This window comes from Taudactylus pleione, unplaced genomic scaffold (assembly GCF_031769625.1).
Source record: "Taudactylus pleione unplaced genomic scaffold, aTauple2 ptg000037l, whole genome shotgun sequence".
Taxonomy (NCBI): Eukaryota; Metazoa; Chordata; class Amphibia; order Anura; family Myobatrachidae; genus Taudactylus; species Taudactylus pleione.
This window is the reverse complement of record NW_028284439.1, coordinates 7,737,264-7,761,984: the sequence shown is the minus strand read 5'-3', so window position 1 is coordinate 7,761,984 and position 24,721 is coordinate 7,737,264. Positions and strand designations below refer to the sequence as shown.

General features: G+C 49.4%; 1 protein-coding gene across 1 annotated transcript; it reads left to right on the top strand.

The window, feature by feature from the left end:
- Positions 1–967: 967 nt before the first annotated feature.
- On the top strand, positions 968–24,012 carry LOC148538716 (uncharacterized). The gene is made up of 18 exons (XM_088452352.1): positions 968–1,004; positions 1,451–1,510; positions 2,105–2,164; positions 3,681–3,740; positions 7,805–7,864; positions 11,534–11,575; positions 11,997–12,056; positions 12,715–12,774; positions 13,433–13,492; positions 16,162–16,221; positions 18,759–18,800; positions 19,410–19,469; positions 19,873–19,914; positions 20,894–20,953; positions 22,436–22,595; positions 22,686–22,723; positions 22,822–22,927; positions 23,879–24,012. Exons 1-17 carry the CDS (start codon positions 968–970, stop codon positions 22,869–22,871), a joined length of 1,011 nt encoding a protein of 336 aa, XP_088308478.1. The 3' UTR covers positions 22,872–22,927; positions 23,879–24,012.
- Positions 24,013–24,721: the final 709 nt, after the last annotated feature.

The following is a 24,721-nucleotide window of genomic DNA, read 5'->3' as shown; positions in this document are numbered from 1 at the left end:
GTCTGGCCTCTTTGGATTTTTGTGATCCGTTCAGGTTCCTTACGGAAATCGGACTCCTTATTGGTGGTCTGAGATTTCTGGTTTTCACAGGAAAGGATGGCCGGCCTATAACCAAATGTTGGCTGGATGGCCTCGTAGGTCTTCCTCAGGGGCCTACCCATGGGTAGGCCTTCCTGTTGTTGATGCTTGTTTTTTCTCGGGCCATGTGTGCGGCTCGCTGTGGCGCCTCGGCTGTTTTACCTTACTAGGTGGCCACGTGGTCTTCTGTCCACACCTTTTTAAGGTTCTAGGCATTGGTTTCCTTTGCCTCTCAGGATGCTTCCTTTTTGGCGACGGATTCTCCTCTCAGCACAGGAGCGTCCCCACCCTTGGTTGAACTGCTTTGGGACATCCCCAAGGTCAACCCTGTGGACCCCCTATGGACCCTGAAGTAGAAAACAAGAGATATGGTAAGAACTTACCTTTGTTATCTCTGTTTCTACGAAGTCCATAGGGTCCACAGGGCGCCCGCCCTGACGCACCTGGCTTCATATGGGCTGTGTGGCTGGTCACCGGTTTTCCGTCTCCCATTTCGGTGAGTATGGTTATTGAGTGTTCCAGTTTTCTCTCTCTTTTTCTCTCCTCCTCCGGCCTTTGGCTACTTACAAACTGAGGTGCCTCTGGCTTGGGGGTGGGGTTATAGGGAGAGTGGACCCAGTGCATCCTGGGAGCTAAAAGCTTTAACTGCGTGGTGCCCGGATTTGGTTCCCAACCTATACCCCAAGGTCAACCCTGTGGACCCTATGGACTTCGTAGAAACAGAGATAACAAAGGTAAGTTCTTACCATATCTCTTGTTTTCGTTCCTGCCAACCTTTGGACATGAGATTCCTTCCCTCTTTCCAATACTAAATTATAATACTAAACTTTACACTCACAAAAGTTGTTTTCTGTTCACTGATTAGAAACCTTTACATTTTGTAGGTCGCATGTCTGCTACTGAGGAGCCGGACACAGACATGAGAGGTAATATATGAGATTGTGGGTGGGATGTACTAAGCATCACATCCGCTATGCGGTACATCCCGTCATTTATCAGGTACATACCGGCATTAATTACGCTGGTATGTACCTAAAACTGCGAATAAAATCGCAAAGGTTTAATACCCAGAAGTCCCTCTCTGTATGCGCAAAATGTTGTGCGCCACTGTGTTGGACACTGGGAGGGATCACACCCAGAAGAAACCAGAAGAAAGGTGGAAAGAAGCCCATAGGCCAAAACTCTGAAAACGGCACATAGTTTTGGCCATATTTTCCTGTTTAGTACATCCCGCCCTGTGTGTGTTATGTAGTATATATAACCTACAATGACTGATTAATGCATAACATAACCACCTTTAAAATAAACATGAATTGTTCTTAGGAATAGTTTAGTGAATGTACACTGTCTATAACATTGTCTTTTTTTGTAGTGTTATTTCCATCACAAACACCAAGGACGAACAGACTGGAGAAACAACTTATGTCTAATAGTAAGATATTAAATTGTGTGAAGTACAAGGTGTGTGGGAGAGGGAAGTACACTAGGTAGTGTGAGGTGCAGGGGGTGGATGAGAGAAGTAGGTAGTGTGAGGTACAGGGTATGTGGGAGAGAGAAGTAGGTAGTGTGAGGTGCAGGGGGTGGGAGAGATAAGTAGGTGGTGTGAGGTGCAGGGGGTGGGAGAGAGAAGTAGGTAGTGTGAGGTGCAGGGGGTGGGAGAGAGAAGTAGGTAGTTTGAGTTACAGGGTAAGTAGGTAGTGTGAGGTGCAGGGGGTAGGAGAGGGAAGTAGGTAGTGTGAGGTACAGGGGGTGGGAGAGGGAAGTAGGTAGTGTGAGGTGCAGGGAGGGATGAGGGAAGTAGGTCGTGTGGGTGGAAAGAAGCCCATAGGCCAAAACTCTGAAAACGGCACATAGTTTTGGCCGTATTTTCCTGTTTAGTACATCCCGCCCTGTGTGTGTTATGTAGTATATATAACCTACAATGACTGATTAATGCATAACATAAGCACCTTTAAAATAAACATGAATTGTTCTTAGGAATAGTTTAGTGAATGTACACTGTCTATAACATTGTCTCTTTTTGTAGTGTTATTTCCATCACAAACACCAAGGACGAACAGACTGGAGAAACAACTTAAGTCTAATAGTAAGATATTAAATTGTGTGAAGTACAAGGTGTGTGGGAGAGGGAAGTACAGTAGGTAGTGTGAGGTGGAGGGAAGCTAGTAGTGTGAGGTACAGGGTATGTGCGAGAGAGAAGTAGGTAGTGTGGGGTGAAGGGGATGGGAGAGGGAAGTAGGTGGTGTGAGGTGCAGGGGGTGGGAGAGAGAAGTAGGTAGTGTGAGGTACAGGGGGTGGGAGAGAGAAGTAGGTAGTTTGAGTTACAGGGTAAGTAGGTAGTGTAAGGTGCAGGGGGTGGGAGAGGGAAGTAGGTAGTGTGAGGTACAGGGGGTGGATGAGGGAACTAGGTAGTGTGAGGTGCAGGGGGTGAATGAGAGAAGTAGATAGTGTGAGGTGCAGGGAGTGGATGAGGGAAGTAGGTAGTGTGAGGTGCAGGGGGTGGATGAGTGAAGTAGGTAGTGTGAGGTGCAGGTTGTGGATGAGAGAAGTAGATAGTGTGAGGTGCAGGGAGTGGATGAGGGAAGTAGGTAGTGTCAGGTGCAGGGGGTGTGTGAGAGAAGCAGGTAGTGTGAGGTGCAGGGGGTGGGTGAGAGAAGCTGGGAGTGTGAGGTGCAGGGGGTGGGTGAGAGAAGCTGGGAGTGTGAGGTGCAGGCGGTGGGTGAGAGAAGCAGGAAGTGTGATGTTCAGGGGGTGGGTGAGGGAAGCACGTAGTGTGAGATGCAGGGGGTGGGAAAGGGAAGTAGACAGAGTGAGGTCCAGGAGGTGGGAAAGGGAAGTAGATAGTGTGAGGCGCAGAAGGAGGGAGAGGGAAGTAGGTAGTATGAGGTACAGGGAGTGGGAGAGGGAAGTAGGCAGTGTGAGGTGCAGGGGGTGGGAGAAAGCAGCAGGTAGTGTGAGGTGCAGGGGGTGGGAGAGAGAAGTAGGTATTGTGATGTGCAATTTGTGGCTGAGGGAAGCAGGAAGTATGAGGTACAGGGGGTGGGAGAGGAAAGTAGGTAGTGTGAGATGCAAGGGGTGGGAGAGGGAAGTAGGTATTGTGAGGTGCAGGGGTTGGGAGTTGGAAGTAGGTGGTGTGAGGTGCAGGGTGTGTGAGAAAGAAGCAGGTAGTGTGAGGTGCAGGTGGTGGGAGAGAGAAGTAGGTATTGTGAAGTGCAGGGGTGGCTGAGGGAAGCAGAAAGTATGAGGTACAGGGGGTGGGAGAGGAAAGTAAGTAGTGTGAGATGCAGGGGGGGATGAGGGAAGTAGGTAGTGTGAGGTGCAGGGGGTGGGAGAGGGAAGTAGGTAGTGTGAGGTGCAGGGAGGGATGAGGGAAGTAGGTCGTGTGGGTGGAAAGAAGCCCATAGGCCAAAACTCTGAAAACGGCACATAGTTTTGGCCGTATTTTCCTGTTTAGTACATCCCGCCCTGTGTGTGTTATGTAGTATATATAACCTACAATGACTGATTAATGCATAACATAAGCACCTTTAAAATAAACATGAATTGTTCTTAGGAATAGTTTAGTGAATGTACACTGTCTATAACATTGTCTTTTTTTGTAGTGTTAATTCCATCAAAAACACCAAGGACGAACAGACTGGAGAAACAACTTAAGTCTAATAGTAAGATATTAAATTGTGTGAAGTACAAGGTGTGTGGGAGAGGGAAGTACAGTAGGTAGTGTGAGGTGGAGGGAAGCTGGTAGTGTGAGGTACAGGGTATGTGCGAGAGAGAAGTAGGTAGTGTAAGGTACAGGGGGTGGATGAGGGAAGTAGGTAGTGTGAGGTGCAGGTTGTGGATGAGAGAAGTAGATAGTGTGAGGTGCAGGGAGTGGATGAGGGAAGTAGGTAGTGTGAGGTGCAGGGGGTGTGTGAGAGAAGCAGGTAGTGTGAGGTGCAGGGGGTGGGTGAGAGAAGCTGGGAGTGTGAGGTGCAGGGGATGGGTGAGAGAAGCTGGGAGTGTGAGGTGCAGGGGGTAGGTGAGAGAAGCAGGAAGTGTGATGTTCAGGGGGTGGGTGAGAGAAGCACGTAGTGTGAGATGCAGGGGGTGGGAAAGGGAAGTAGATAGAGTGAGGTCCAGGAGGTGGGAAAGGGAAATAGATAGTGTGAGGCGCAGAAGGAGGGAGAGGGAAGTAGGTAGTATGAGGTACAGGGAGTGGGAGAGGGAAGTAGGCAGTGTGAGGTGCAGGGGGTGGGAGAAAGCAGCAGGTAGTGTGAGGTGCAGGGGGTGGGAGAGAGAAGTAGGTATTGTGATGTGCATGGGTGGCTGAGGGAAGCAGGAAGTATGAGGTACAGGGGGTGGGAGAGGGAAGTAGGTATTGTGAGGTGCAGGGGTTGGGAGAGGGAAGTAGGTGGTGTGAGGTGCAGGGTGTGTGAGAAAGAAGCAGGTAGTGTGAGGTGCAGGTGGTGGGAGAGAGAAGTAGGTATTGTGAAGTGCAGGGGTGGCTGAGGGAAGCAGGTAGTATGAGGTACAGGGGGTGGGAGAGGAAAGTAGGTAGTGTGAGATGCAAGGGGTCGGAGAGGGAAGTAGGTATTGTGAGGTGCAGGGGTTGGGAGTGGGAAGTAGGTAGTGTGAGGTGCAGGGGTTGATGAGGGAAGCAGATAGTGTGAGGTACAGGGGGTGGGGGAGGAAAGTAGGTAGTGTGAGGTGCAGGGGGTGGATGAGGGAAGCAGGAAGTGTGAGGTTCAAGGGTTGAAGAGGGAGGCAGGTAGTGTGAGGTGCAGGGGTGGGATGGGGAAGCTGGTAGTATGAGGTACAGGTGGTGGGAGAGGAAAGTAGGCAGTGTGAGGTGCAGAGGGTGGGAGAGGGAAGTAGGTAGTGTGAGATGCAGGGGGGGGATGAGGGAAGTAGGTAGTGTGAGGTGCAGGGGGTGGGAGAGGGAATTAGGTAGTGTGAGGTGCAGGGGGTGGGAGAGGGAAGTAGGTAGAGTGAGGTGCAAGGGGTGGGAGAGGGAAGTAGGTAGTGTGAGGTGCAGGGGGTGGGAGAGGGAAGCAGGTAGTGTGAGGAGCAGGGGTTGATGAGGGAAGTAGGTAGTGGGAGGTGCAGGGAGTGGATGAGGGAAGTAGGTAGTGGGAGGTGCAGGGTGAGAGAAGCAGGTAGTGTTAAGTACAGGGGGCAGGTAGTGTGAGGTGCAGGGAGTTTATGAGGGAAGTAGGTATTGTGAGGTTCAGGGGGTGAGTTAGAGAAGCAGGTAGTGTGAGGTACAGGGGGTGGATTAGAGAAGTAGGTATTGTGATGTGCATGGGTGGCTGAGGGAAGCAGGAAGTATGAGGTACAGGGGGTGGGAGAGGGAAGTAGGTATTGTGAGGTGCAGGGGTTGGGAGAGGGAAGTAGGTGGTGTGAGGTGCAGGGTGTGTGAGAAAGAAGCAGGTAGTGTGAGGTGCAGGTGGTGGGAGAGAGAAGTAGGTATTGTGAAGTGCAGGGGTGGCTGAGGGAAGCAGGTAGTATGAGGTACAGGGGGTGGGAGAGGAAAGTAGGTAGTGTGAGATGCAAGGGGTGGGAGAGGGAAGTAGGTATTGTGAGGTGCAGGGGTTGGGAGAGGGAAGTAGGTAGTGTGAGGTGCAGGGGTTGATGAGGGAAGCAGATAGTGTGAGGTACAGGGGGTGGGGGAGGAAAGTAGGTAGTGTGAGGTGCAGGGGGTGGATGAGGGAAGCAGGAAGTGTGAGGTTCAAGGGTTGAAGAGGGAGGCAGGTAGTGTGAGGTGCAGGGGTGGGATGGGGAAGCTGGTAGTATGAGGTACAGGTGGTGGGAGAGGAAAGTAGGCAGTGTGAGGTGCAGAGGGTGGGAGAGGGAAGTAGGTAGTGTGAGATGCAGGGGGGGGATGAGGGAAGTAGGTAGTGTGAGGTGCAGGGGGTGGGAGAGGGAATTAGGTAGTGTGAGGTGCAGGGGGTGGGAGAGGGAAGTAGGTAGAGTGAGGTGCAAGGGGTGGGAGAGGGAAGTAAGTAGTGTGAGGTGCAGGGGGTGGGAGAGGGAAGCAGGTAGTGTGAGGAGCAGGGGTTGATGAGGGAAGTAGGTAGTGGGAGGTGCAGGGAGTGGATGAGGGAAGTAGGTAGTGGGAGGTGCAGGGTGAGAGAAGCAGGTAGTGTGAAGTACAGGGGGCAGGTAGTGTGAGGTGCAGGGAGTTTATGAGGGAAGTAGGTATTGTGAGGTTCAGGGGGTGAGTTAGAGAAGCAGGTAGTGTGAGGTACAGGGGGTGGATTAGGGAAGTAGGTAGTGTGAGGTGCAGGGGGTGGATGAGGGAAGCAGGTAGTGTGAGGTGCAGGGGGTGGATGAGGGAAGCAGGTAGTGTGATGTTCAAGGGTTGAAGGGGGAGGCAGGTAGTGTGAGTTGCAGGGGAGGGGGGGCGAAGCTGGTAGTATGAGGTACAGGGGGTGGGTGAGGAAAGTAGGTAGTGTGAGGTGCAGGGGGTGGGAGAGGGAAGTAGGTAGTGTGAGGTGCAGGGGGGGATGAGGGAAGTAGGTAGTGTGAGGTGCACTGGGTGGGAGAGGGAAGTAGGTAGTGTGAGGTGCAGGGGGGGATGAGGGAAGTAGGTAGTGTGAGGTGCAGGGGGTGGGAGAGAGAAGTAGGTAGTGTGAGGTACAGGGGGTGGATGACGGAAGTAGGTAGTGTGAGTTGCAGGGGGTGGATGAGAGAAGTAGATAGTGTGAGGTGCAGGGGGTGGGTGAGAGAAGCAGGTAGTGTGAGGTGCAGGGGGTGTGTGAGAGAAGCTGGGAGTGTGAGGTGCAGGGGGTGGGTGAGAGAAGCAGGAAGTGTGATGTTCAGGGGGTGGTTGAGAGAAACAGGTAGTGTGAGGTGTTAGGGATGGGTGAGAGAAGCAGGTAGTGTGAGATGCAGGGGGTGGGAGAGGGAAGTAGATAGTGTGAGGTGCAGGAGGTGGGAAAGGGAAGTAGGTAGTGTGCGGTGCAGGGGGTGGGAGAGTGAACCAGGTAGTGTGAGGTACAGGGAGTGGGAGAGGGAAGTTGGTAGTGTGAGGTGCAGGGGGTGGGGGAGGGATGCAGGCAGTGTGAGGTGCAGGGGGTGGGAGAAAGAAGCAGGTAGTGTGAGGTGCAGGGGGTGGGAGAGAGAAGTAGGTATTGTGATGTGCAGGGGTGGCTGAGGGAAGCAGGTAGTATGAGGTACAGGGGGTGGGAGAGGAAAGTAGGTAGTGTGAGATGCAAGGGGTGGGAGAGGGAAGTAGGTATTGTGAGGTGCAGGGGTTGGGAGAGGGAAGTAGGTATTGTGAGGTGCAGGGGTTGATGAGGGAAGCAGATAGTGTTAGGTACAGGGGGTGGGAAAGGAAAGTTGGTAGTGTGAGGTGCAGGAAGAGGGAAAGGGAAGTAGGTAGAATGAGGTACAGGGGATGGGAGAGGAAAGTAGGTAGTGTGAGGTGCAGGGGGGGATGAGGGAAGAAGGTAGTGTGAGGTGCAGGGGGTGGGAGAGGGAAGTAGGTAGTGTGAGGTGCAGGGAGGGATGAGGGAAGTAGGTCGTGTGGGTGGAAAGAAGCCCATAGGCCAAAACTCTGAAAACGGCACATAGTTTTGGCCGTATTTTCCTGTTTAGTACATCCCGCCCTGTGTGTGTTATGTAGTATATATAACCTACAATGACTGATTAATGCATAACATAACCACCTTTAAAATAAACATGAATTGTTCTTAGGAATAGTTTAGTGAATGTACACTGTCTATAACATTGTCTTTTTTTGTAGTGTTAATTCCATCAAAAACACCAAGGACGAACAGACTGGAGAAACAACTTAAGTCTAATAGTAAGATATTAAATTGTGTGAAGTACAAGGTGTGTGGGAGAGGGAAGTACAGTAGGTAGTGTGAGGTGGAGGGAAGCTGGTAGTGTGAGGTACAGGGTATGTGCGAGAGAGAAGTAGGTAGTGTGGGGTGAAGGGGATGGGAGAGGGAAGTAGGTGGTGTGAGGTGCAGGGGGTGGGAGAGAGAAGTAGGTAGTGTAAGGTACAGGGGGTGGATGAGGGAAGTAGGTAGTGTGAGGTGCAGGTTGTGGATGAGAGAAGTAGATAGTGTGAGGTGCAGGGAGTGGATGAGGGAAGTAGGTAGTGTGAGGTGCAGGGGGTGTGTGAGAGAAGCAGGTAGTGTGAGGTGCAGGGGGTGGGTGAGAGAAGCTGGGAGTGTGAGGTGCAGGGGGTAGGTGAGAGAAGCAGGAAGTGTGATGTTCAGGGGGTGGGTGAGAGAAGCACGTAGTGTGAGATGCAGGGGGTGGGAAAGGGAAGTAGATAGAGTGAGGTCCAGGAGGTGGGAAAGGGAAATAGATAGTGTGAGGCGCAGAAGGAGGGAGAGGGAAGTAGGTAGTATGAGGTACAGGGAGTGGGAGAGGGAAGTAGGCAGTGTGAGGTGCAGGGGGTGGGAGAAAGCAGCAGGTAGTGTGAGGTGCAGGGGGTGGGAGAGAGAAGTAGGTATTGTGATGTGCATGGGTGGCTGAGGGAAGCAGGAAGTATGAGGTACAGGGGGTGGGAGAGGGAAGTAGGTATTGTGAGGTGCAGGGGTTGGGAGAGGGAAGTAGGTGGTGTGAGGTGCAGGGTGTGTGAGAAAGAAGCAGGTAGTGTGAGGTGCAGGTGGTGGGAGAGAGAAGTAGGTATTGTGAAGTGCAGGGGTGGCTGAGGGAAGCAGGTAGTATGAGGTACAGGGGGTGGGAGAGGAAAGTAGGTAGTGTGAGATGCAAGGGGTCGGAGAGGGAAGTAGGTATTGTGAGGTGCAGGGGTTGGGAGTGGGAAGTAGGTAGTGTGAGGTGCAGGGGTTGATGAGGGAAGCAGATAGTGTGAGGTACAGGGGGTGGGGGAGGAAAGTAGGTAGTGTGAGGTGCAGGGGGTGGATGAGGGAAGCAGGAAGTGTGAGGTTCAAGGGTTGAAGAGGGAGGCAGGTAGTGTGAGGTGCAGGGGTGGGATGGGGAAGCTGGTAGTATGAGGTACAGGTGGTGGGAGAGGAAAGTAGGCAGTGTGAGGTGCAGAGGGTGGGAGAGGGAAGTAGGTAGTGTGAGATGCAGGGGGGGGATGAGGGAAGTAGGTAGTGTGAGGTGCAGGGGGTGGGAGAGGGAATTAGGTAGTGTGAGGTGCAGGGGGTGGGAGAGGGAAGTAGGTAGAGTGAGGTGCAAGGGGTGGGAGAGGGAAGTAGGTAGTGTGAGGTGCAGGGGGTGGGAGAGGGAAGCAGGTAGTGTGAGGAGCAGGGGTTGATGAGGGAAGTAGGTAGTGGGAGGTGCAGGGAGTGGATGAGGGAAGTAGGTAGTGGGAGGTGCAGGGTGAGAGAAGCAGGTAGTGTTAAGTACAGGGGGCAGGTAGTGTGAGGTGCAGGGAGTTTATGAGGGAAGTAGGTATTGTGAGGTTCAGGGGGTGAGTTAGAGAAGCAGGTAGTGTGAGGTACAGGGGGTGGATTAGAGAAGTAGGTATTGTGATGTGCATGGGTGGCTGAGGGAAGCAGGAAGTATGAGGTACAGGGGGTGGGAGAGGGAAGTAGGTATTGTGAGGTGCAGGGGTTGGGAGAGGGAAGTAGGTGGTGTGAGGTGCAGGGTGTGTGAGAAAGAAGCAGGTAGTGTGAGGTGCAGGTGGTGGGAGAGAGAAGTAGGTATTGTGAAGTGCAGGGGTGGCTGAGGGAAGCAGGTAGTATGAGGTACAGGGGGTGGGAGAGGAAAGTAGGTAGTGTGAGATGCAAGGGGTGGGAGAGGGAAGTAGGTATTGTGAGGTGCAGGGGTTGGGAGAGGGAAGTAGGTAGTGTGAGGTGCAGGGGTTGATGAGGGAAGCAGATAGTGTGAGGTACAGGGGGTGGGGGAGGAAAGTAGGTAGTGTGAGGTGCAGGGGGTGGATGAGGGAAGCAGGAAGTGTGAGGTTCAAGGGTTGAAGAGGGAGGCAGGTAGTGTGAGGTGCAGGGGTGGGATGGGGAAGCTGGTAGTATGAGGTACAGGTGGTGGGAGAGGAAAGTAGGCAGTGTGAGGTGCAGAGGGTGGGAGAGGGAAGTAGGTAGTGTGAGATGCAGGGGGGGGATGAGGGAAGTAGGTAGTGTGAGGTGCAGGGGGTGGGAGAGGGAATTAGGTAGTGTGAGGTGCAGGGGGTGGGAGAGGGAAGTAGGTAGAGTGAGGTGCAAGGGGTGGGAGAGGGAAGTAAGTAGTGTGAGGTGCAGGGGGTGGGAGAGGGAAGCAGGTAGTGTGAGGAGCAGGGGTTGATGAGGGAAGTAGGTAGTGGGAGGTGCAGGGAGTGGATGAGGGAAGTAGGTAGTGGGAGGTGCAGGGTGAGAGAAGCAGGTAGTGTGAAGTACAGGGGGCAGGTAGTGTGAGGTGCAGGGAGTTTATGAGGGAAGTAGGTATTGTGAGGTTCAGGGGGTGAGTTAGAGAAGCAGGTAGTGTGAGGTACAGGGGGTGGATTAGGGAAGTAGGTAGTGTGAGGTGCAGGGGGTGGATGAGGGAAGCAGGTAGTGTGAGGTGCAGGGGGTGGATGAGGGAAGCAGGTAGTGTGATGTTCAAGGGTTGAAGGGGGAGGCAGGTAGTGTGAGTTGCAGGGGTGGGGTGGCGAAGCTGGTAGTATGAGGTACAGGGGGTGGGTGAGGAAAGTAGGTAGTGTGAGGTGCAGGGGGTGGGAGAGGGAAGTAGGTAGTGTGAGGTGCAGGGGGGGATGAGGGAAGTAGGTAGTGTGAGGTGCACTGGGTGGGAGAGGGAAGTAGGTAGTGTGAGGTGCAGGGGGGGATGAGGGAAGTAGGTAGTGTGAGGTGCAGGGGGTGGGTGAGAGAAGCAGGTAGTGGGAGGTGCAGGGGGTGGGAGAGTGAAGTAGGTAAAGTGAGGTGCAGGGGGTGGGAGAGGGAAGCAGGTAGTGTGAGGAGCAGGGGTTGATGAGGGAAGTAGGTAGTGTGAGGTGCAGGGGGTGGGTGAGAGAAGCAGGTAGTGTGAGGTACAGGGGGCAGGTAGTGTGAGGTGCAGGGAGTGGATGAGGGAAGTAGGTAGTGTGAGGTGCAGGGGGTGGATGAGGGAAGCAGGTAGTGTGAGGTGCAGAGGCTGTATCTTATTGTCAAAATCTTGGGGGGAGGGTTTCAACTAAAATTTTCATACCACCACTTCAGTATGCCCACTTTGAGTACTTATAAGCATCATAATATTTGGCAAGTGACGCAGCTTCGGCTTTGCCACTCTTGGGTGTCTGAGAGATCTGCTTTCATTACTGTATTAGAGGAACAGATATTGAGAAAAGGGGACTGTTGGATAAACATGGCATAGCCAGAAACTGGGAGGGGGTAATTACATAATAAGCATTTAAAGTATTTAAAAGAGAAAACTAAAGATAAAATGATAACAAAAAAACCCATTTCGTTCCTGCCAACCTTTGGACATGAGATTCCTTCCCTCTTTCCAATACTAAATTATAATACTAAACTTTACACTCACAAAAGTTGTTTTCTGTTCACTGATTTGAAACCTTTACATTTTGTAGGTCGCATGTCTGCTACTGAGGAGCCGGACACAGACATGAGAGGTAATATATGAGATTGTGGGTGGGATGTACTAAGCATTACATCTGCTATGCGGTACATCCCATCATTTATCACGTACATATCAGCATTAATTACGCTGGTATGTACCTAAAACTGTGAATAAAATCGCAAAGGTTTAATACCCAGAAGTCCCTCTCCGTATGCGCAAAATGTTGTGTGCCGCTGTGTTGGACAACCAGAAGAAAGCTGGAAAGTAGCCCATAGGCCAAAACTCTGAAAACGGCACAGAGTTTTGGCCGTATTTTCCTGTTTAGTACATCCCGCCCTGTGTGTGTTATGTAGTATATATAACCTACAATGAGTGATTAATGCATAACATAAGCACCTTTAAAATAAACATGAATTGTTCTTAGGAATAGTTTAGTGAATATACACTGTCTATAACATTGTCTTTTTTTGTAGTGTTATTTCCATCACAAACACCAAGGACGAACAGACTGGAGAAACAACTTATGTCTAATAGTAAGATATTAAATTGTGTGAAGGGGGAGGGAAGCTGGTAGCCTGAGGTGCAGGGGGTGGACGAGAGAAGTAGTTAGTGTGAGGTCCAGGGGGTGGATGAAAGAAGTAGGTAGTGTGAGGTCCAGTGGTTGGATGAGAGAAGTAGGTAGTTTGAGGTACAGGGTGTGTGGTAGAGAGAAGTAGGTAGTTTGAGGTACAGGGTGTGTGGTAGAGAGAAGTAGGTAGTGTGATGTTCAAGGATTGAAGGGGGAGGCAGGTAGTGTGAGTTGCAGGGGTGGGGTGGGGAAGCTGGTAGTATGAGGTAGAGGGGATGGGAGAGGAAAGTAGGTAGTGTGAGATGCAGGGGGGGATGAGAGAAGTAGGTAGTGTGAGGTGCAGGGGGTGGGAGAGGGAAGTAGGTAGTGTGAGGTGCAGGGGGGGATGAGGGAAGTAGGTCGTGTGGGTGGAAAGAAGCCCATAGGCCAAAACTCTGAAAATGGCACATAGTTTTGGCCGTATTTTCCTGTTTAGTACATCCCGCCCTGTGTGTGTTATGTAGTATATATAACCTACAATGAGTGATTAATGCATAACATAAGCACCTTTAAAATAAACATGAATTGTTCTTAGGAATAGTTTAGTGAATGTACACTGTCTATAACATTGTCTTTTTTTGTAGTGTTATTTCCATCACAAACACCAAGGACGAACAGACTGGAGAAACAACTTATGTCTAATAGTAAGATATTAAATTGTGTGAAGGGGGAGGGAAGCTGGTAGCCTGAGGTGCAGGGGGTGGATGAGAGAAGTAGGTACTGTGAGGTCCAGGGGGTGGATGAAAGAAGTAGGTAGTGTGAGGTCCAGTGGTTGGATGAGAGAAGTAGGTAGTTTGAGGTACAGGGTGTGTGGTAGAGAGAAGTAGGTAGTTTAAGGTACAGGGTGTGTGGTAGAGAGAAGTAGGTAGTGTGATGTTCAAGGATTGAAGGGGGAGGCAGGTAGTGTGAGTTGCAGGGGTGGGGTGGGGAAGCTGGTAGTATGAGGTAGAGGGGATGGGAGAGGAAAGTAGGTAGTGTGAGATGCAGGGGGGGATGAGGGAAGTAGGTAGTGTGAGGTGCAGGGGGTGGGAGAGGGAAGTAGGTAGTGTGAGGTGCAGGGTGGGATGAGGGAAGTAGGTCGTGTGGGTGGAAAGAAGCCCATAGGCCAAAACTCTGAAAACGGCACATAGTTTTGGCCGTATTTTCCTGTTTAGTACATCCCACCCTGTGTGTGTTATGTAGTATATATAACCTACAATGAGTGATTAATGCATAACATAAGCACCTTTAAAATAAACATGAATTGTTCTTAGGAATAGTTTAGTGAATGTACACTGTCTATAACATTGTCTTTTTTTGTAGTGTTATTTCCATCACAAACACCAAGGACGAACAGACTGGAGAAACAACTTATGTCTAATAGTAAGATATTAAATTGTGTGAAGGGGGAGGGAAGCTGGTAGCCTGAGGTGCAGGGGGTGGATGAGAGAAGTAGGTAGTGTGAGGTCCAGGGGGTGGATGAAAGAAGTAGGTAGTGTGAGGTCCAGTGGTTGGATGAGAGAAGTAGGTAGTGTGAGGTGCAGGGGGTGGGAGAGAGAAGTAGGTAGTTTGAGCTACAGGGTAAGTAGGTAGTGTGAGGTGCAGGGGGTGGGAGAGGGAAGTAGGTAGTGTGAGGTACAGGGGGTGGATGAGGGAACTAGGTAGTGTGAGGTGCAGGGGGTGGATGAGAGAAGTAGATAGTGTGAGGTGCAGGGAGTGGATAAGGGAAGTAGGTAGTGTAAGGTACAGGGGGTGGATGAGGGAAGTAGGTAGTGTGAGGTGCAGGTTGTGGATGAGAGAAGTAGATAGTGTGAGGTGCAGGGAGTGGATGAGGGAAGTAGGTAGTGTGAGGTGCAGGGGGTGGATGAGAGAAGTAGATAGTGTGAGGTGCAGGGGGTGTGTGAGAGAAGCAGGTAGTGTGAGGTGCAGGGGGTGGGAGAGAGAAGCTGGGAGTGTGAGGTGCAGGTGGTGGGTGAGAGAAGCTGGGAGTGTGAGGTGCAGGGGCTGGGTGAGAGAAGCAGGAAGTGTGATGTTCAGGAGGTGGGTGAGAGAAGCACGTAGTATGAGATACAGGGGGTGGGAGAGAGAAGTAGGTAGTGTGAGGTGCAGGGGGTGGGAGAGAGAAGTAGGTAGTTTGAGTTACAGGGTAAGTAGGTAGTGTGAGGTGCAGGGGGTGGGAGAGGGAAGTAGGTAGTGTGAGGTACAGGGGGTGGATGACGGAAGTAGGTAGTGTGAGGTGCAGGGGGTGGATGAGAGAAGTAGATAGTGTGAGGTGCAGGGGGGGGGTGAGAGAAGCAGGTAGTGTGAGGTGCAGGGGGTGGGTGAGAGAAGCTGGGAGTGTGAGGTGCAGGGGGTGGGTGAGAGAAGCAGGAAGTGTGATGTTCAGGGGGTGGTTGAGAGAAACAGGTAGTGTGAGGTGTTAGGGATGGGTGAGAGAAGCAGGTAGTGTGAGATGCAGGGGGTGGGAGAGGGAAGTAGATAGTGTGAGGTGCAGGAGGTGGGAAAGGGAAGTAGATAGTGTGAGGCGCAGAAGGATGGAGAGAAAAGTAGATAGTGTGAGGTGCAAGAAGTGGGAGAGGGAAGTAGGTAGTGTGAGGTGCAGGGGGTGGGAGAAAGAAGCAGGTAGTGTGAGATGCAGGTGGTGGGAGAGAGAAGTAGGTATTGTGATGTGCAGGGGTGGCTGAGGGAAGCAGGTAGTATGAGGTACAGGGGGTGGTAGAGGAAAGTAGGTAGTGTGAGATGCAAGGGGTGGGAGAGGAAAGTAGGTATTGTGAGGTGCAGGGGTTGGGAGAGGGAAGTAGGTAGTGTGAGGTGCAGGGGTTGATGAGGGAAGTAGATAGTGTTAGGTACAGGGGGTGGGAAAGGAAAGTAGGTAGTGTGAGGTGCCGGAAGAGGGAGAGGGAAGTAGATAGAATGAGGTACAGGGGATGGGAGAGGAAAGTAGGTAGTGTGAGGTGCAAGTGGTGGGAGAGGGAAGTAGGTATTGTGAGGTGCAGAGGTTGGGAGAGGGAAGTAGGTAGTGTGAGGTGCAGGGGTTGATGAGGGAAGCAGATAGTGTGAGGTACAGGGGGTGGGAGAGGAAAGTAGGTAGTGTGAGGTGCAAGGGGTGGATGAGGGAAACAGGTAGTGTGAGCTTCAGGGGTTGATGAGGGAGGCAGGTAGTGTGAGGTGCCGGGGTGGGATGGGTGAAGCTGGTAGTATGAGGTACAGGGGGTGGGAGAGGAAAGTAGGTAGTGTGAGGTGCAGGGGGTGGGAGAGGGAAGTAGGTAGTGTGATCTGTAGGGTGGGGGATGAGGGAAGTAGGTAGTGTGAGGTGCAGGGGGTGGGACATGGAATTAGGTAGTGTGAGGTGCAGGGGGTGGGAGAGGGAAGTAGGTAGAGTGAGGTGCAGGGGGTGGGAGAGGGAAGTAGGTAGTGTGAGGTGCAGGGGGTGGGAGAGGGAAGCAGGTAGGGTGAGGAGTAGGGGTTGATGGGGGAAGTAGGTAGTGTGAGGTGCAGGGAGTGGATGAGGGAAGTAGGCAGTGTGAGGTGCAGGGGGTGGGTGAGAGAAGCAGGTAGTGTGAGGTACAGGGGGCAGGTAGTGTGAGGTGCAGGGATTTTATGAGGGAAGTAGGTAGTGTGAGGTGCAGGGGGTGAGTTAAAGAAGCTGGTAGTATGAGGTCGAGTGGATAGGAGAGGAAAGCAGGTAGTGTGAGGTGCAGGGGGTGGGAGAGGGAAGTAGGTAGTGTGAGATGCAGGGGGGGATGAGGGAAGGAGGTAGTGTGAGGTGCAGGGGGTGGGAGAGGGAAGTAGCTAGTGTGAGGTGCAGGGGGGGATGAGGGAAGTAGGTCGTGTGGGTGGAAAGAAGCCCATAGGCCAAAACTCTGAAAACGGCACAGAGTTTTGGCCGTATTTTCCTGTTTAGTACATCCCGCCCTGTGTGTGTTATGTAGTATATATAACCTACAATGACTGATTAATGCATAACATAAGCACCTTTAAAATAAACATGAATTGTTCTTAGGAATAGTTTAGTGAATGTACACTGTCTATAACATTGTCTTTTTTTGTAGTGTTAATTCCATCAAAAACACCAAGGACGAACAGACTGGAGAAACAACTTATGTCTAATAGTAAGATATTAAATTGTGTGAAGTACAAGGTGTGTGGGAGAGGGAAGTACAGTAGGTAGTGTGGGGTAGAGGGAAGCTGGTAGTGTGAGGTACAGGGTATGTGCGAGAGAGAAGTAGGTAGTGTGGGGTGAAGGGGATGGGAGAGGGAAGTAGGTGGTGTGAGGTGCAGGGGGTGGGAGAGAGAAGTAGGTAATGTGAGGTGCAGGGGGTGGGAGAGAGAAGTAGGTAGTTTGAGTTACAGGGTAAGTAGGTAGTGCGAGGTGCAGGGGGTGGGAGAGGGAAGTAGGTAGTGTGAGGTACAGGGGGTGGATGAGGGAACTAGGTAGTGTGAGGTGCAGGGGGTGGGTGAGAGAAGTAGATAGTGTGAGGTGCAGGGAGTGGATGAGGGAAGTAGGTAGTGTAAGGTACAGGGGGTGGATGAGGGAAGTAGGTAGTGTGAGGTGCAGGTTGTGGATGAGAGAAGTAGATAGTGTGAGGTGCAGGGAGTGGATGAGGGAAGTAGGTAGTGTGAGGTGCAGGGGGTGTATGAGAGAAGTAGATAGTGTGAGGTGCAGGGGGTGTGTGAGAGAAGCAGGTAGTGTGAGGTGCAAGGGGTGGGTGAGAGAAGCTGGGAGTGTGAGTTGCAGGTGGTGGGTGAGAGAAGCTGGGAGTGTGAGGTGCAGGGGCTGGGTGAGAGAAGCAGGAAGTGTGATGTTCAGGGGGTGGATGACGGAAGTAGGTAGTGTGAGTTGCAGGGGGTGGGAGAGAGAAGTAGGTAGTGTGAGGTGCAGGGGGTGGGTGAGAGAAGCAGGTAGTGTGAGGTGTTAGGGATGGGTAAGAGAAGCAGGTAGTGTGAGATGCAGGGGGTGGGAGAGGGAAGTAGATAGTGTGAGGTGCAGGAGGTGGGAAAGGGAAGTAGGTAGTGTGCGGTGCAGGGGGTGGGAGAGTGAACCAGGTAGTGTGAGGTACAGGGAGTGGGAGAGGGAAGTTGGTAGTGTGAGGTGCAGGGGGTGGGGGAGGGAAGCAGGCAGTGTGAGGTGCAGGGGGTGGGAGAAAGAAGCAGGTAGTGTGAGGTGCAGGGGGTGGGAGAGAGAAGTAGGTATTGTGATGTGCAGGGGTGGCTGAGGGAAGCAGGTAGTATGAGGTACAGGGGGTGGGAGAGGAAAGTAGGTAGTGTGAGATGCAAGGGGTGGGAGAGGGAAGTAGGTATTGTGAGGTGCAGGGGTTGGGAGAGGAAGTAGGTATTGTGAGGTGCAGGGGTTGATGAGGGAAGCAGATAGTGTTAGGTACAGGGGGTGGGAAAGGAAAGTTGGTAGTGTGAGGTGCAGGAAGAGGGAAAGGGAAGTAGGTAGAATGAGGTACAGGGGATGGGAGAGGAAAGTAGGTAGTGTGAGGTGCAAGGGGTGGAAGAGGGAAGTAGGTATTGTGAGGTGCAGGTGTTGGGAGAGGGAAGTAGGTAGTGTGAGGTGCAGGGGTTGATGAGGGAAGCAGATAGTGTGAGGTACAGGGGGTGGGAGAGGAAAGTAGGTAGTGTGAGGTGCAGGGGGTGGATGAGGGAAGCAGGTAGTGTGAGGTTCAGGGGTTGATGAGGGAGGCAGGTAGTGTGAGGTGCAGGGGTGGGATGGGGAAGCTGGTTGTATGAGTTACAGGGGGTGGGAGAGGAAAGTAGGTAGTGTGAGGTGCAGGGGGTGGGAGAGGGAAGTAGGTAGTGTGAGGTGCAGGGGGGGATGAGGGAAGTTGGTAGTGTGAGGTGCAGGGAGTGGATGAGGGAAGTAGGTAGTGTGAGGTGCAGGGGGTGGGTGAGAGAAGCAGGTAGTGTGAGGTTCAGGGGGCAGGTAGTGTGAGGTGCAGGGCGTTTATGAGGGAAGTAGGTAGTGTGAGGTACAGGGGATGGATGAGGGAAGTAGGTAATGTGAGGTGCAGGGGGTGGATGAGGGAAGCAGGTAGTGTGAGGTACAGGGGGTGGATGAGGGAAATAGGTAGTGTGAGGTGCAGGGGGTGAGTTAGAGAAGCAGGTAGTGTGAGGTACAGGGGGTGGATGAGGGAAGTAGGTAGTGTGAGGTGCAGGGGGTGGATGAGGGAAACAGGTAGTGTGAGATGCAGGGGGTGGATGAGGGAAGTAGGTAGTGTGAGGTGCAAAGGCTGTATCTTATTGTCAAAATCTTGGGGGGAGGGTTTCAACTAAAATTTTCATACCACCACTTCAGTATGCCCACTTCGAGCACTGATCAGCATCATAATATTTGGCAAGTGACACAGCTTCTGCTTTGTCACTCTTGGGTGTCTGAGAGATCTGCTTTCATTACTGTATTAGAAGAACAGATATTGAGAAAAGGGGACTTTTGGATGAACATGGCACATGCCATGGCCAGAAACTTGGAGGGGGTAATTACATAATAAGTATTTAAAGTATTTAAAAGAGAAAACTTAAGATAAAATGATAACAAAAAATCTAATTTGGTTCCTGCCAACCTTTGGACATGAGTAAGAATAATACTAAACTTTACTCTCATTAAAGTTTTTTTCTGTTCACTAATTAGAACCTTTATATTTTATAGGTCGCATGGCAGTTAATGAGGAGCTGCACACATACAAGAGCGGTAATATATTAGATTGTGGGCAGGATGTACTAAGCATCACATCCTCTATGCCAGTGATTCCCAACCTCGGTCCTCAAGGCACACTAACAGTCCTGGTTTTAGTGATATCCATGATATTGCACAGATGGTTAAATCAAAATAACTGAGGTACTAATTAAGTCACTTGTGCTCAAGTATGGCTATCCCTAAAACCTGGACTGTTAGTGTGCCTTGAGGACCGTGGTTGGGAACCCCTGCTCTATGCATTACATACCATCACTTATCATGTACATGCCAGCATTAATTATGCTGGTATATACCTAGAAATGTAAATAATAAAATCGCAAAGGTTTAATATCCAGAAGTTCCTCTACACATGTAGGACACTGGGAGGGATCCCCCCCAGAAGAAATGCGGAAAGGAGCCCATAGGCCAAAACTCTGAACATGGCACAGAGTTTTGGCCGCAATTTCATGTTTAGTACATCCCACCCTGTGTTTATTATATAGTATATATAACCTACAGTGACTGCTTAATGCATAACATAAGCATCCTTAAAATAAACATGAATTGTCCTTAGGAATAGTTTAGTGAATGTACACTCTCCATAATAATTGTCTTTGTTTGCAGAGTTAGTTCCAGCACAATTACCGAGTTGGAACATGCAGGAGGAACAACTTATGCCTAAAAGTAAGTTATTAAATTCCCCCTCACTTCAAATATGAGGATGAAAGTGCTTTTAATCAGAGTAATATATTGCCCCTTGCTTAGAGTAGATACAGTAGACTGGTGCTCAGCTGGAGTGATCAGAGGGCAGGGTCTGTCAGTCCCACATTCCCAACCACTTTAATACAAACGTTAAATTCCTACATAATACATCACTGTGACCCAATATGAGCATCATAATACTACAAAATAAACATTTTAAGTATTTAAAAGAGAAAATGACAACAAAATAAAACTAATTTGGTTCCTGACAACCTTTGGACTTGAAATTCCTTCCCCCTTTCCAATAATAAATTATAATAATACCAAACTTTACCCTTACAAAAGTTTTTTCTGTTTACTGATTAGAAACTTTGAAATTTTTTAGGTCGCATGGCTGCTACTGAGGAGCCGGACACAGACATAAGAGGTAATATATGAGATTCAGGGGCAAACGCAGGTTTTGTAAGGGGGGTTTCTAGTATATACATATATATATATATATATATATATATATATATATATAGATATATATATATATAATTTACTTATTACCAGTTATTTATATAGTGCACACATATTCCGCAGCACTTTACAGAGAATATTTGGCCATTCACATCACAAATATACACACACACACATGTCACACATACATTACACACACACACACACATGTACACACACATATACACACACTTACCATGCTGCAGGTTGGAGATGGAGATGGGACCAGGCACCATGTCAATAAGCCCCACCCATTCGCACCAAAATGCCACGATTCGCTGGTCAATTGGCAGGGGGTAGAGCCAAATGATGCAATTATAGTTCTATTGCATCTTATTGGCTCCACCTCCTCCTCATTGATCCACGAATCGCAGCATTTTGCCATGAGGGGGTGGGGTTTAATAACACGGTGGGGTTTGCTCTCCCCTCTGACAGGGGGGGTTCTGGGTACTCAGAAACCCCCTGTGTGCACTACAGAGATTGTGCACAGGATGTACTAAGCATCACTGCCATTACGTGGTATATCCCATCACTTATCAGGTACATACCGGCATTAATTACGCTGATATGTACCTAGAAATGCAAATAAAATCACAAAGGTTTAGTACTCAGAAGTCCCTCTGCACATGCGTAAAATGTTGTGCGCCAAAGCATTGGACACTGGGAAGGATCACGCCCAGAAGAAATGTGGAAAGGAGCCCATAGGCCAAAATTTTGAAGACATCACAGAGTTTTGTCAGCATTTTTCTGTTTAGTATATCCTGCCCTGTGTGTATTATTTAGTATATATATAACCTACAGTGACTGCTTAATGCATAACATAAGCACCCTTAATATAAACATGAGTTGTCCTTAGGAATAGTTTAGTGAATGTACACTCTCTATAACATTGTCTTTGTTTGTAGAGTTTGTTCCAGCACAAACACCGAGGGGGAGCAGGAAGGAAAAACATCATATGTCTAAAAGTAAGATATTAAATTGAAGATGAAAGTGCTTTTAATCAGAGTAACTTATTGGGCCTGACTCAGAGCCGCTCGCTAGATACGATCACTCGCACGATATGTATGCAAATTGCGTAGGCAGTGCTACCACACTGCAATGCATTAGCATTCCCAGTATTTCTTAGAGAGCGACCACATAGTGTGCAGATACCCACCAGCCTGTTTCAAGATGCTCACTTGTGCACGTCATGTCCAGGAAGTGTATGCAACCATCACGTCATTGGGTAACATCAGATGCGATCTCAGCACTTGAGGTTGACCATACCCTGCCGAAGCACTGCGAGCACTTCAGTGTAAAAACAAGCCAGGTGGCGTGTACTATAATGCTCTTTTAATTATGCACCCCTCTAAACTGCCGTTGAGATGCTCAGGCACGCTTGCGTTTGCACATCCACTCCCCCGTTTTTAATGGCCAGTCCCTGTTACCACCTACAAACTTCTTCCCCTGTCACTCACTCTGCTGGGCTGTCTATGCGCAGTGAACTTTCGCTAAGGCATGCGCACAATGCATACCATCGGCAGCAGCGAGAGTATGCATCTTAGTGAGCGGGTCTGAATCAGGCCCATGGCCCCTTGCTTAGAGTAGATACAGTAGACTGGTGCTCAGCTGGAGTGATCAGAGGGCAGGGTCTGTCAGTCCCACATTCCCAACCACTTTAATACAATCTTTACTTTTTTTTTACATAATACATCACTATGACCCATCATAATATTTGCCATTTGACACAGCTTCTGCTTTGTGACTCTTGGGTATCTGAGAGATCTGCTTTTATTATTTATATATTAGAACAGATATGGAGAATTACAAATATAGATCATAAAAGTTAGTCCCAGCAAAACCATCCCAAAATGGGAATGGTTCTGGTCATTGAGCCCCCTCTGACTACAAATGAGAAAAAGATATCTTGTGGGAGTAAAGTAACCAAATGTAGTGATACACCCACTAGACTCGTCATCTGACCCTGCCTCCAAGTTACACCATGCAACTATGCCAGACCTGTTCTAAAGTCCCAAACACATTCATTGGCTGTCAGGGCTATAACTAAGGATGTGTGACCGGTGCCATTGCACTGAGTGCAGGGCTCTGTGGGTGTCCCATGGTCTCTGCATCTGGCTAGCAGGGTGCCTAGAACAGCACCCTGCAGCTAATGTTACGGAGGTTACAGATTAGGACCCTTCCCCACAGGATAAGAGGTCTGATAAGTCAGGGATGGGGATGTTACATAATAAGCATTTACATATAGAAAACTATAAATCAAAATGATGACAAAATAACCTTATAAAGAACAGGCAAAAGTTAGGAAATATAAATGTGCATACATTTTGGACACTTTTCTTTTTAAAATGTAACTGTCTGGCTTGCTGTCTGTCACTTCACAATTGTAGCTTGTTCACTGATCATTTATATGCTTTAAATATAGTAATATCTTCACTATTCAATTTTAGGTGATTTTAAGGGTTTTATTGAAGATCTCAAAGATGATATGAATGAAATCCACATACAGAATATTCTCATCATTGGCAGCGTACTGGTGATCTGTATGATGCTGTTTGGAGCAATTGTGCTTGCCATCAGCTACTTTAGCTACTATGTACAATCTAAAATGTATGTATTGTGTTACTTCTTTTATTGTCTATTACAATCATTTACAAAACCTAAACTTTATGTATTTATTAATATGCAATATGTTATTAGATGGACCAAACAACTGAGATCCAGAACAGATATAAAGGGTAAGCAAACCAATAATTATTTAGATGTGTTATACAATTATACTGTACATATATAAATAAAATAATGAAATGTATGTATTTTTTTCTGGTTTCTCCAGATGTAGATGTTGAAGCAGGACATTCTATCCATCTTATGTCATCAGGCTGAACTCTACAGTATATCTATACTTACCATCATAATTGAGGAGATTCTGATACACTCTGGTAAGTCAGTCCTCTATCCGGGTCTTTGTCTCCAGCTGAAGCCTATCACATCTATATATGACTTCTGGTCAGTGCTTACTCCTCAGCCATGTCTCGGCTCAATGTGCAGCCTGGTAGCAGGAATCTGGGCACTTGAGATCGCCAGTTGTACAGATGCTTTCAGCTAGCAGCAATAATATGCTAATGTTATAGCCCTGGGGATTTGTACAGAGATGCTCATTGGTGAAAACATGTCATAATAAATATATCTACAATAAGCTGACATAGAAAATATAGACAAATACCAACTACAAGGATGCTGGTGGCAAAAGTGAAGCATGGACCACCATGTAGCAGCCTGTAAGCTATAAAGAAATTTACCAGACTATACTGTATGTTAAATACTGCAGGATCATGCAAACATCTAGAGACTAGTCACTATAAGCATGTAATGACAAAAACTGAATGGTATAAAAAACCTAATTAATTGAAGAAAAAGATAAAAATAAAACAAATTAGTCAAATAAAACTATTATAGGTGATAATTTAATCAGCCCATAGAGTTGTACAGTCTGAAGAGAATGAATCCGTATCGTTTCCCTTTGGAGCAGGGCTTTTCCTCTTTCCCCACCACAATGATTAGGAGGATCCAATCAATCATTTTGGAATATAATGACGCCAAACTGTGATTACAGTCCTGGATGTGTGTGGTGACTGGCTGTTCTCGAATCCTCCCATCAATCGCTTGTTTGATGCTGGACCTGTGTAGGGACATACAATCTTTAAAAGTTCTTGTGGTCTTACCTATATAGCAAAAACCACAAGGGCATCTGATGGGACATACTACAAAGTGACTTGAACAAGTAACTGGGAATTTAATCTGGTATCTTTTGCCTGATTGTGGATGTGAGGAAAAGTCACCTATCTCCTGGTAGCTACACATTCTATAACCTGTACACTTACATTTTCCAGGTCTTCATGTCAGATATGAACTGGTTGCCTTCTGAGGAAACTGGGAATTTTCAAGCCCGGAGAAACGCATCAAGGGATTTCCCGTAACTGGACACGGACACTTTGACCAATTTCTCATTACCTGCACATTCAATCTCACGCAGGGAGAGTCAGCTGTGAGAACGTTCTTCATCTCTCTGCCGGAAAGGACTTCCACACTTACGGAGCACCTAGCCTGTTCGGCCAGACGGAGCACGCCCAGCCACCAGGACAGTTGCAGGTAGAGTGGGAGAAGGAAGTAGGTAGTGAGAGGTGCAGGTGTTGGGAGAGGGATGCAGGTAGTTTGAGGTTCAGGGGGTGAGAGAGGGCAGCAGGTAGAGTGAGGTGCATGTGGTGGGTGAGAGAAGCAGGTAGTGCGAGGTGTTAGGGATGAGTGAGAGAAGCAGGTAGTGTGAGATGCAGGGGGGTGATAGAGGGAAGTAGGTAGTGTGAGGTGCAGAAGAAGAGAGAGGGAAGCAGGTAGTATGAGGTACAGGGGGTGGGAGAGGAACGTATGTAGTGTGAAGTGCAGGGGGTGGGAGAGGAAAGTAGGTAGTGTGAGGTACAAGGGGTGGGAGAGGAAAGTAGGTAGTGTAAGGTACAAGGGGTGGGAGAGAGAAGCAGGCAGTATGAGGTGCAGGGGTTGATGAGGGAAGGAGGTAGTGTGAGGTGCAGGGGTAGGATGGGGAAGCAGGTAGTATGAGGTACAGGGGTTGGGAGAGGAAAGTAGTTAGTGTGAGGTGCAGGGGGTGGATGAGGGAAGTAAGTAGTGTGAGATTCAGGGGTTGATGAGGGAGGCAGGTAGTGTGAGGTGCAGGGGTGGCA

Excerpts from the sequence above, each read along its gene's own strand:
- LOC148538716 (XM_088452352.1), top strand. The coding sequence starts at position 968 with ATGTCTGCTACTGAGGAGCCGGACACAGACATGAGAG. Across the intron at positions 7,865-11,533 it reads GAAACAACTTAAGTCTAATA|GTCGCATGTCTGCTACTGAG; the intron begins GTAAGATATTAA and ends TACATTTTGTAG. Across the intron at positions 19,470-19,872 it reads GGAACAACTTATGCCTAAAA|GTCGCATGGCTGCTACTGAG; the intron begins GTAAGTTATTAA and ends GAAATTTTTTAG.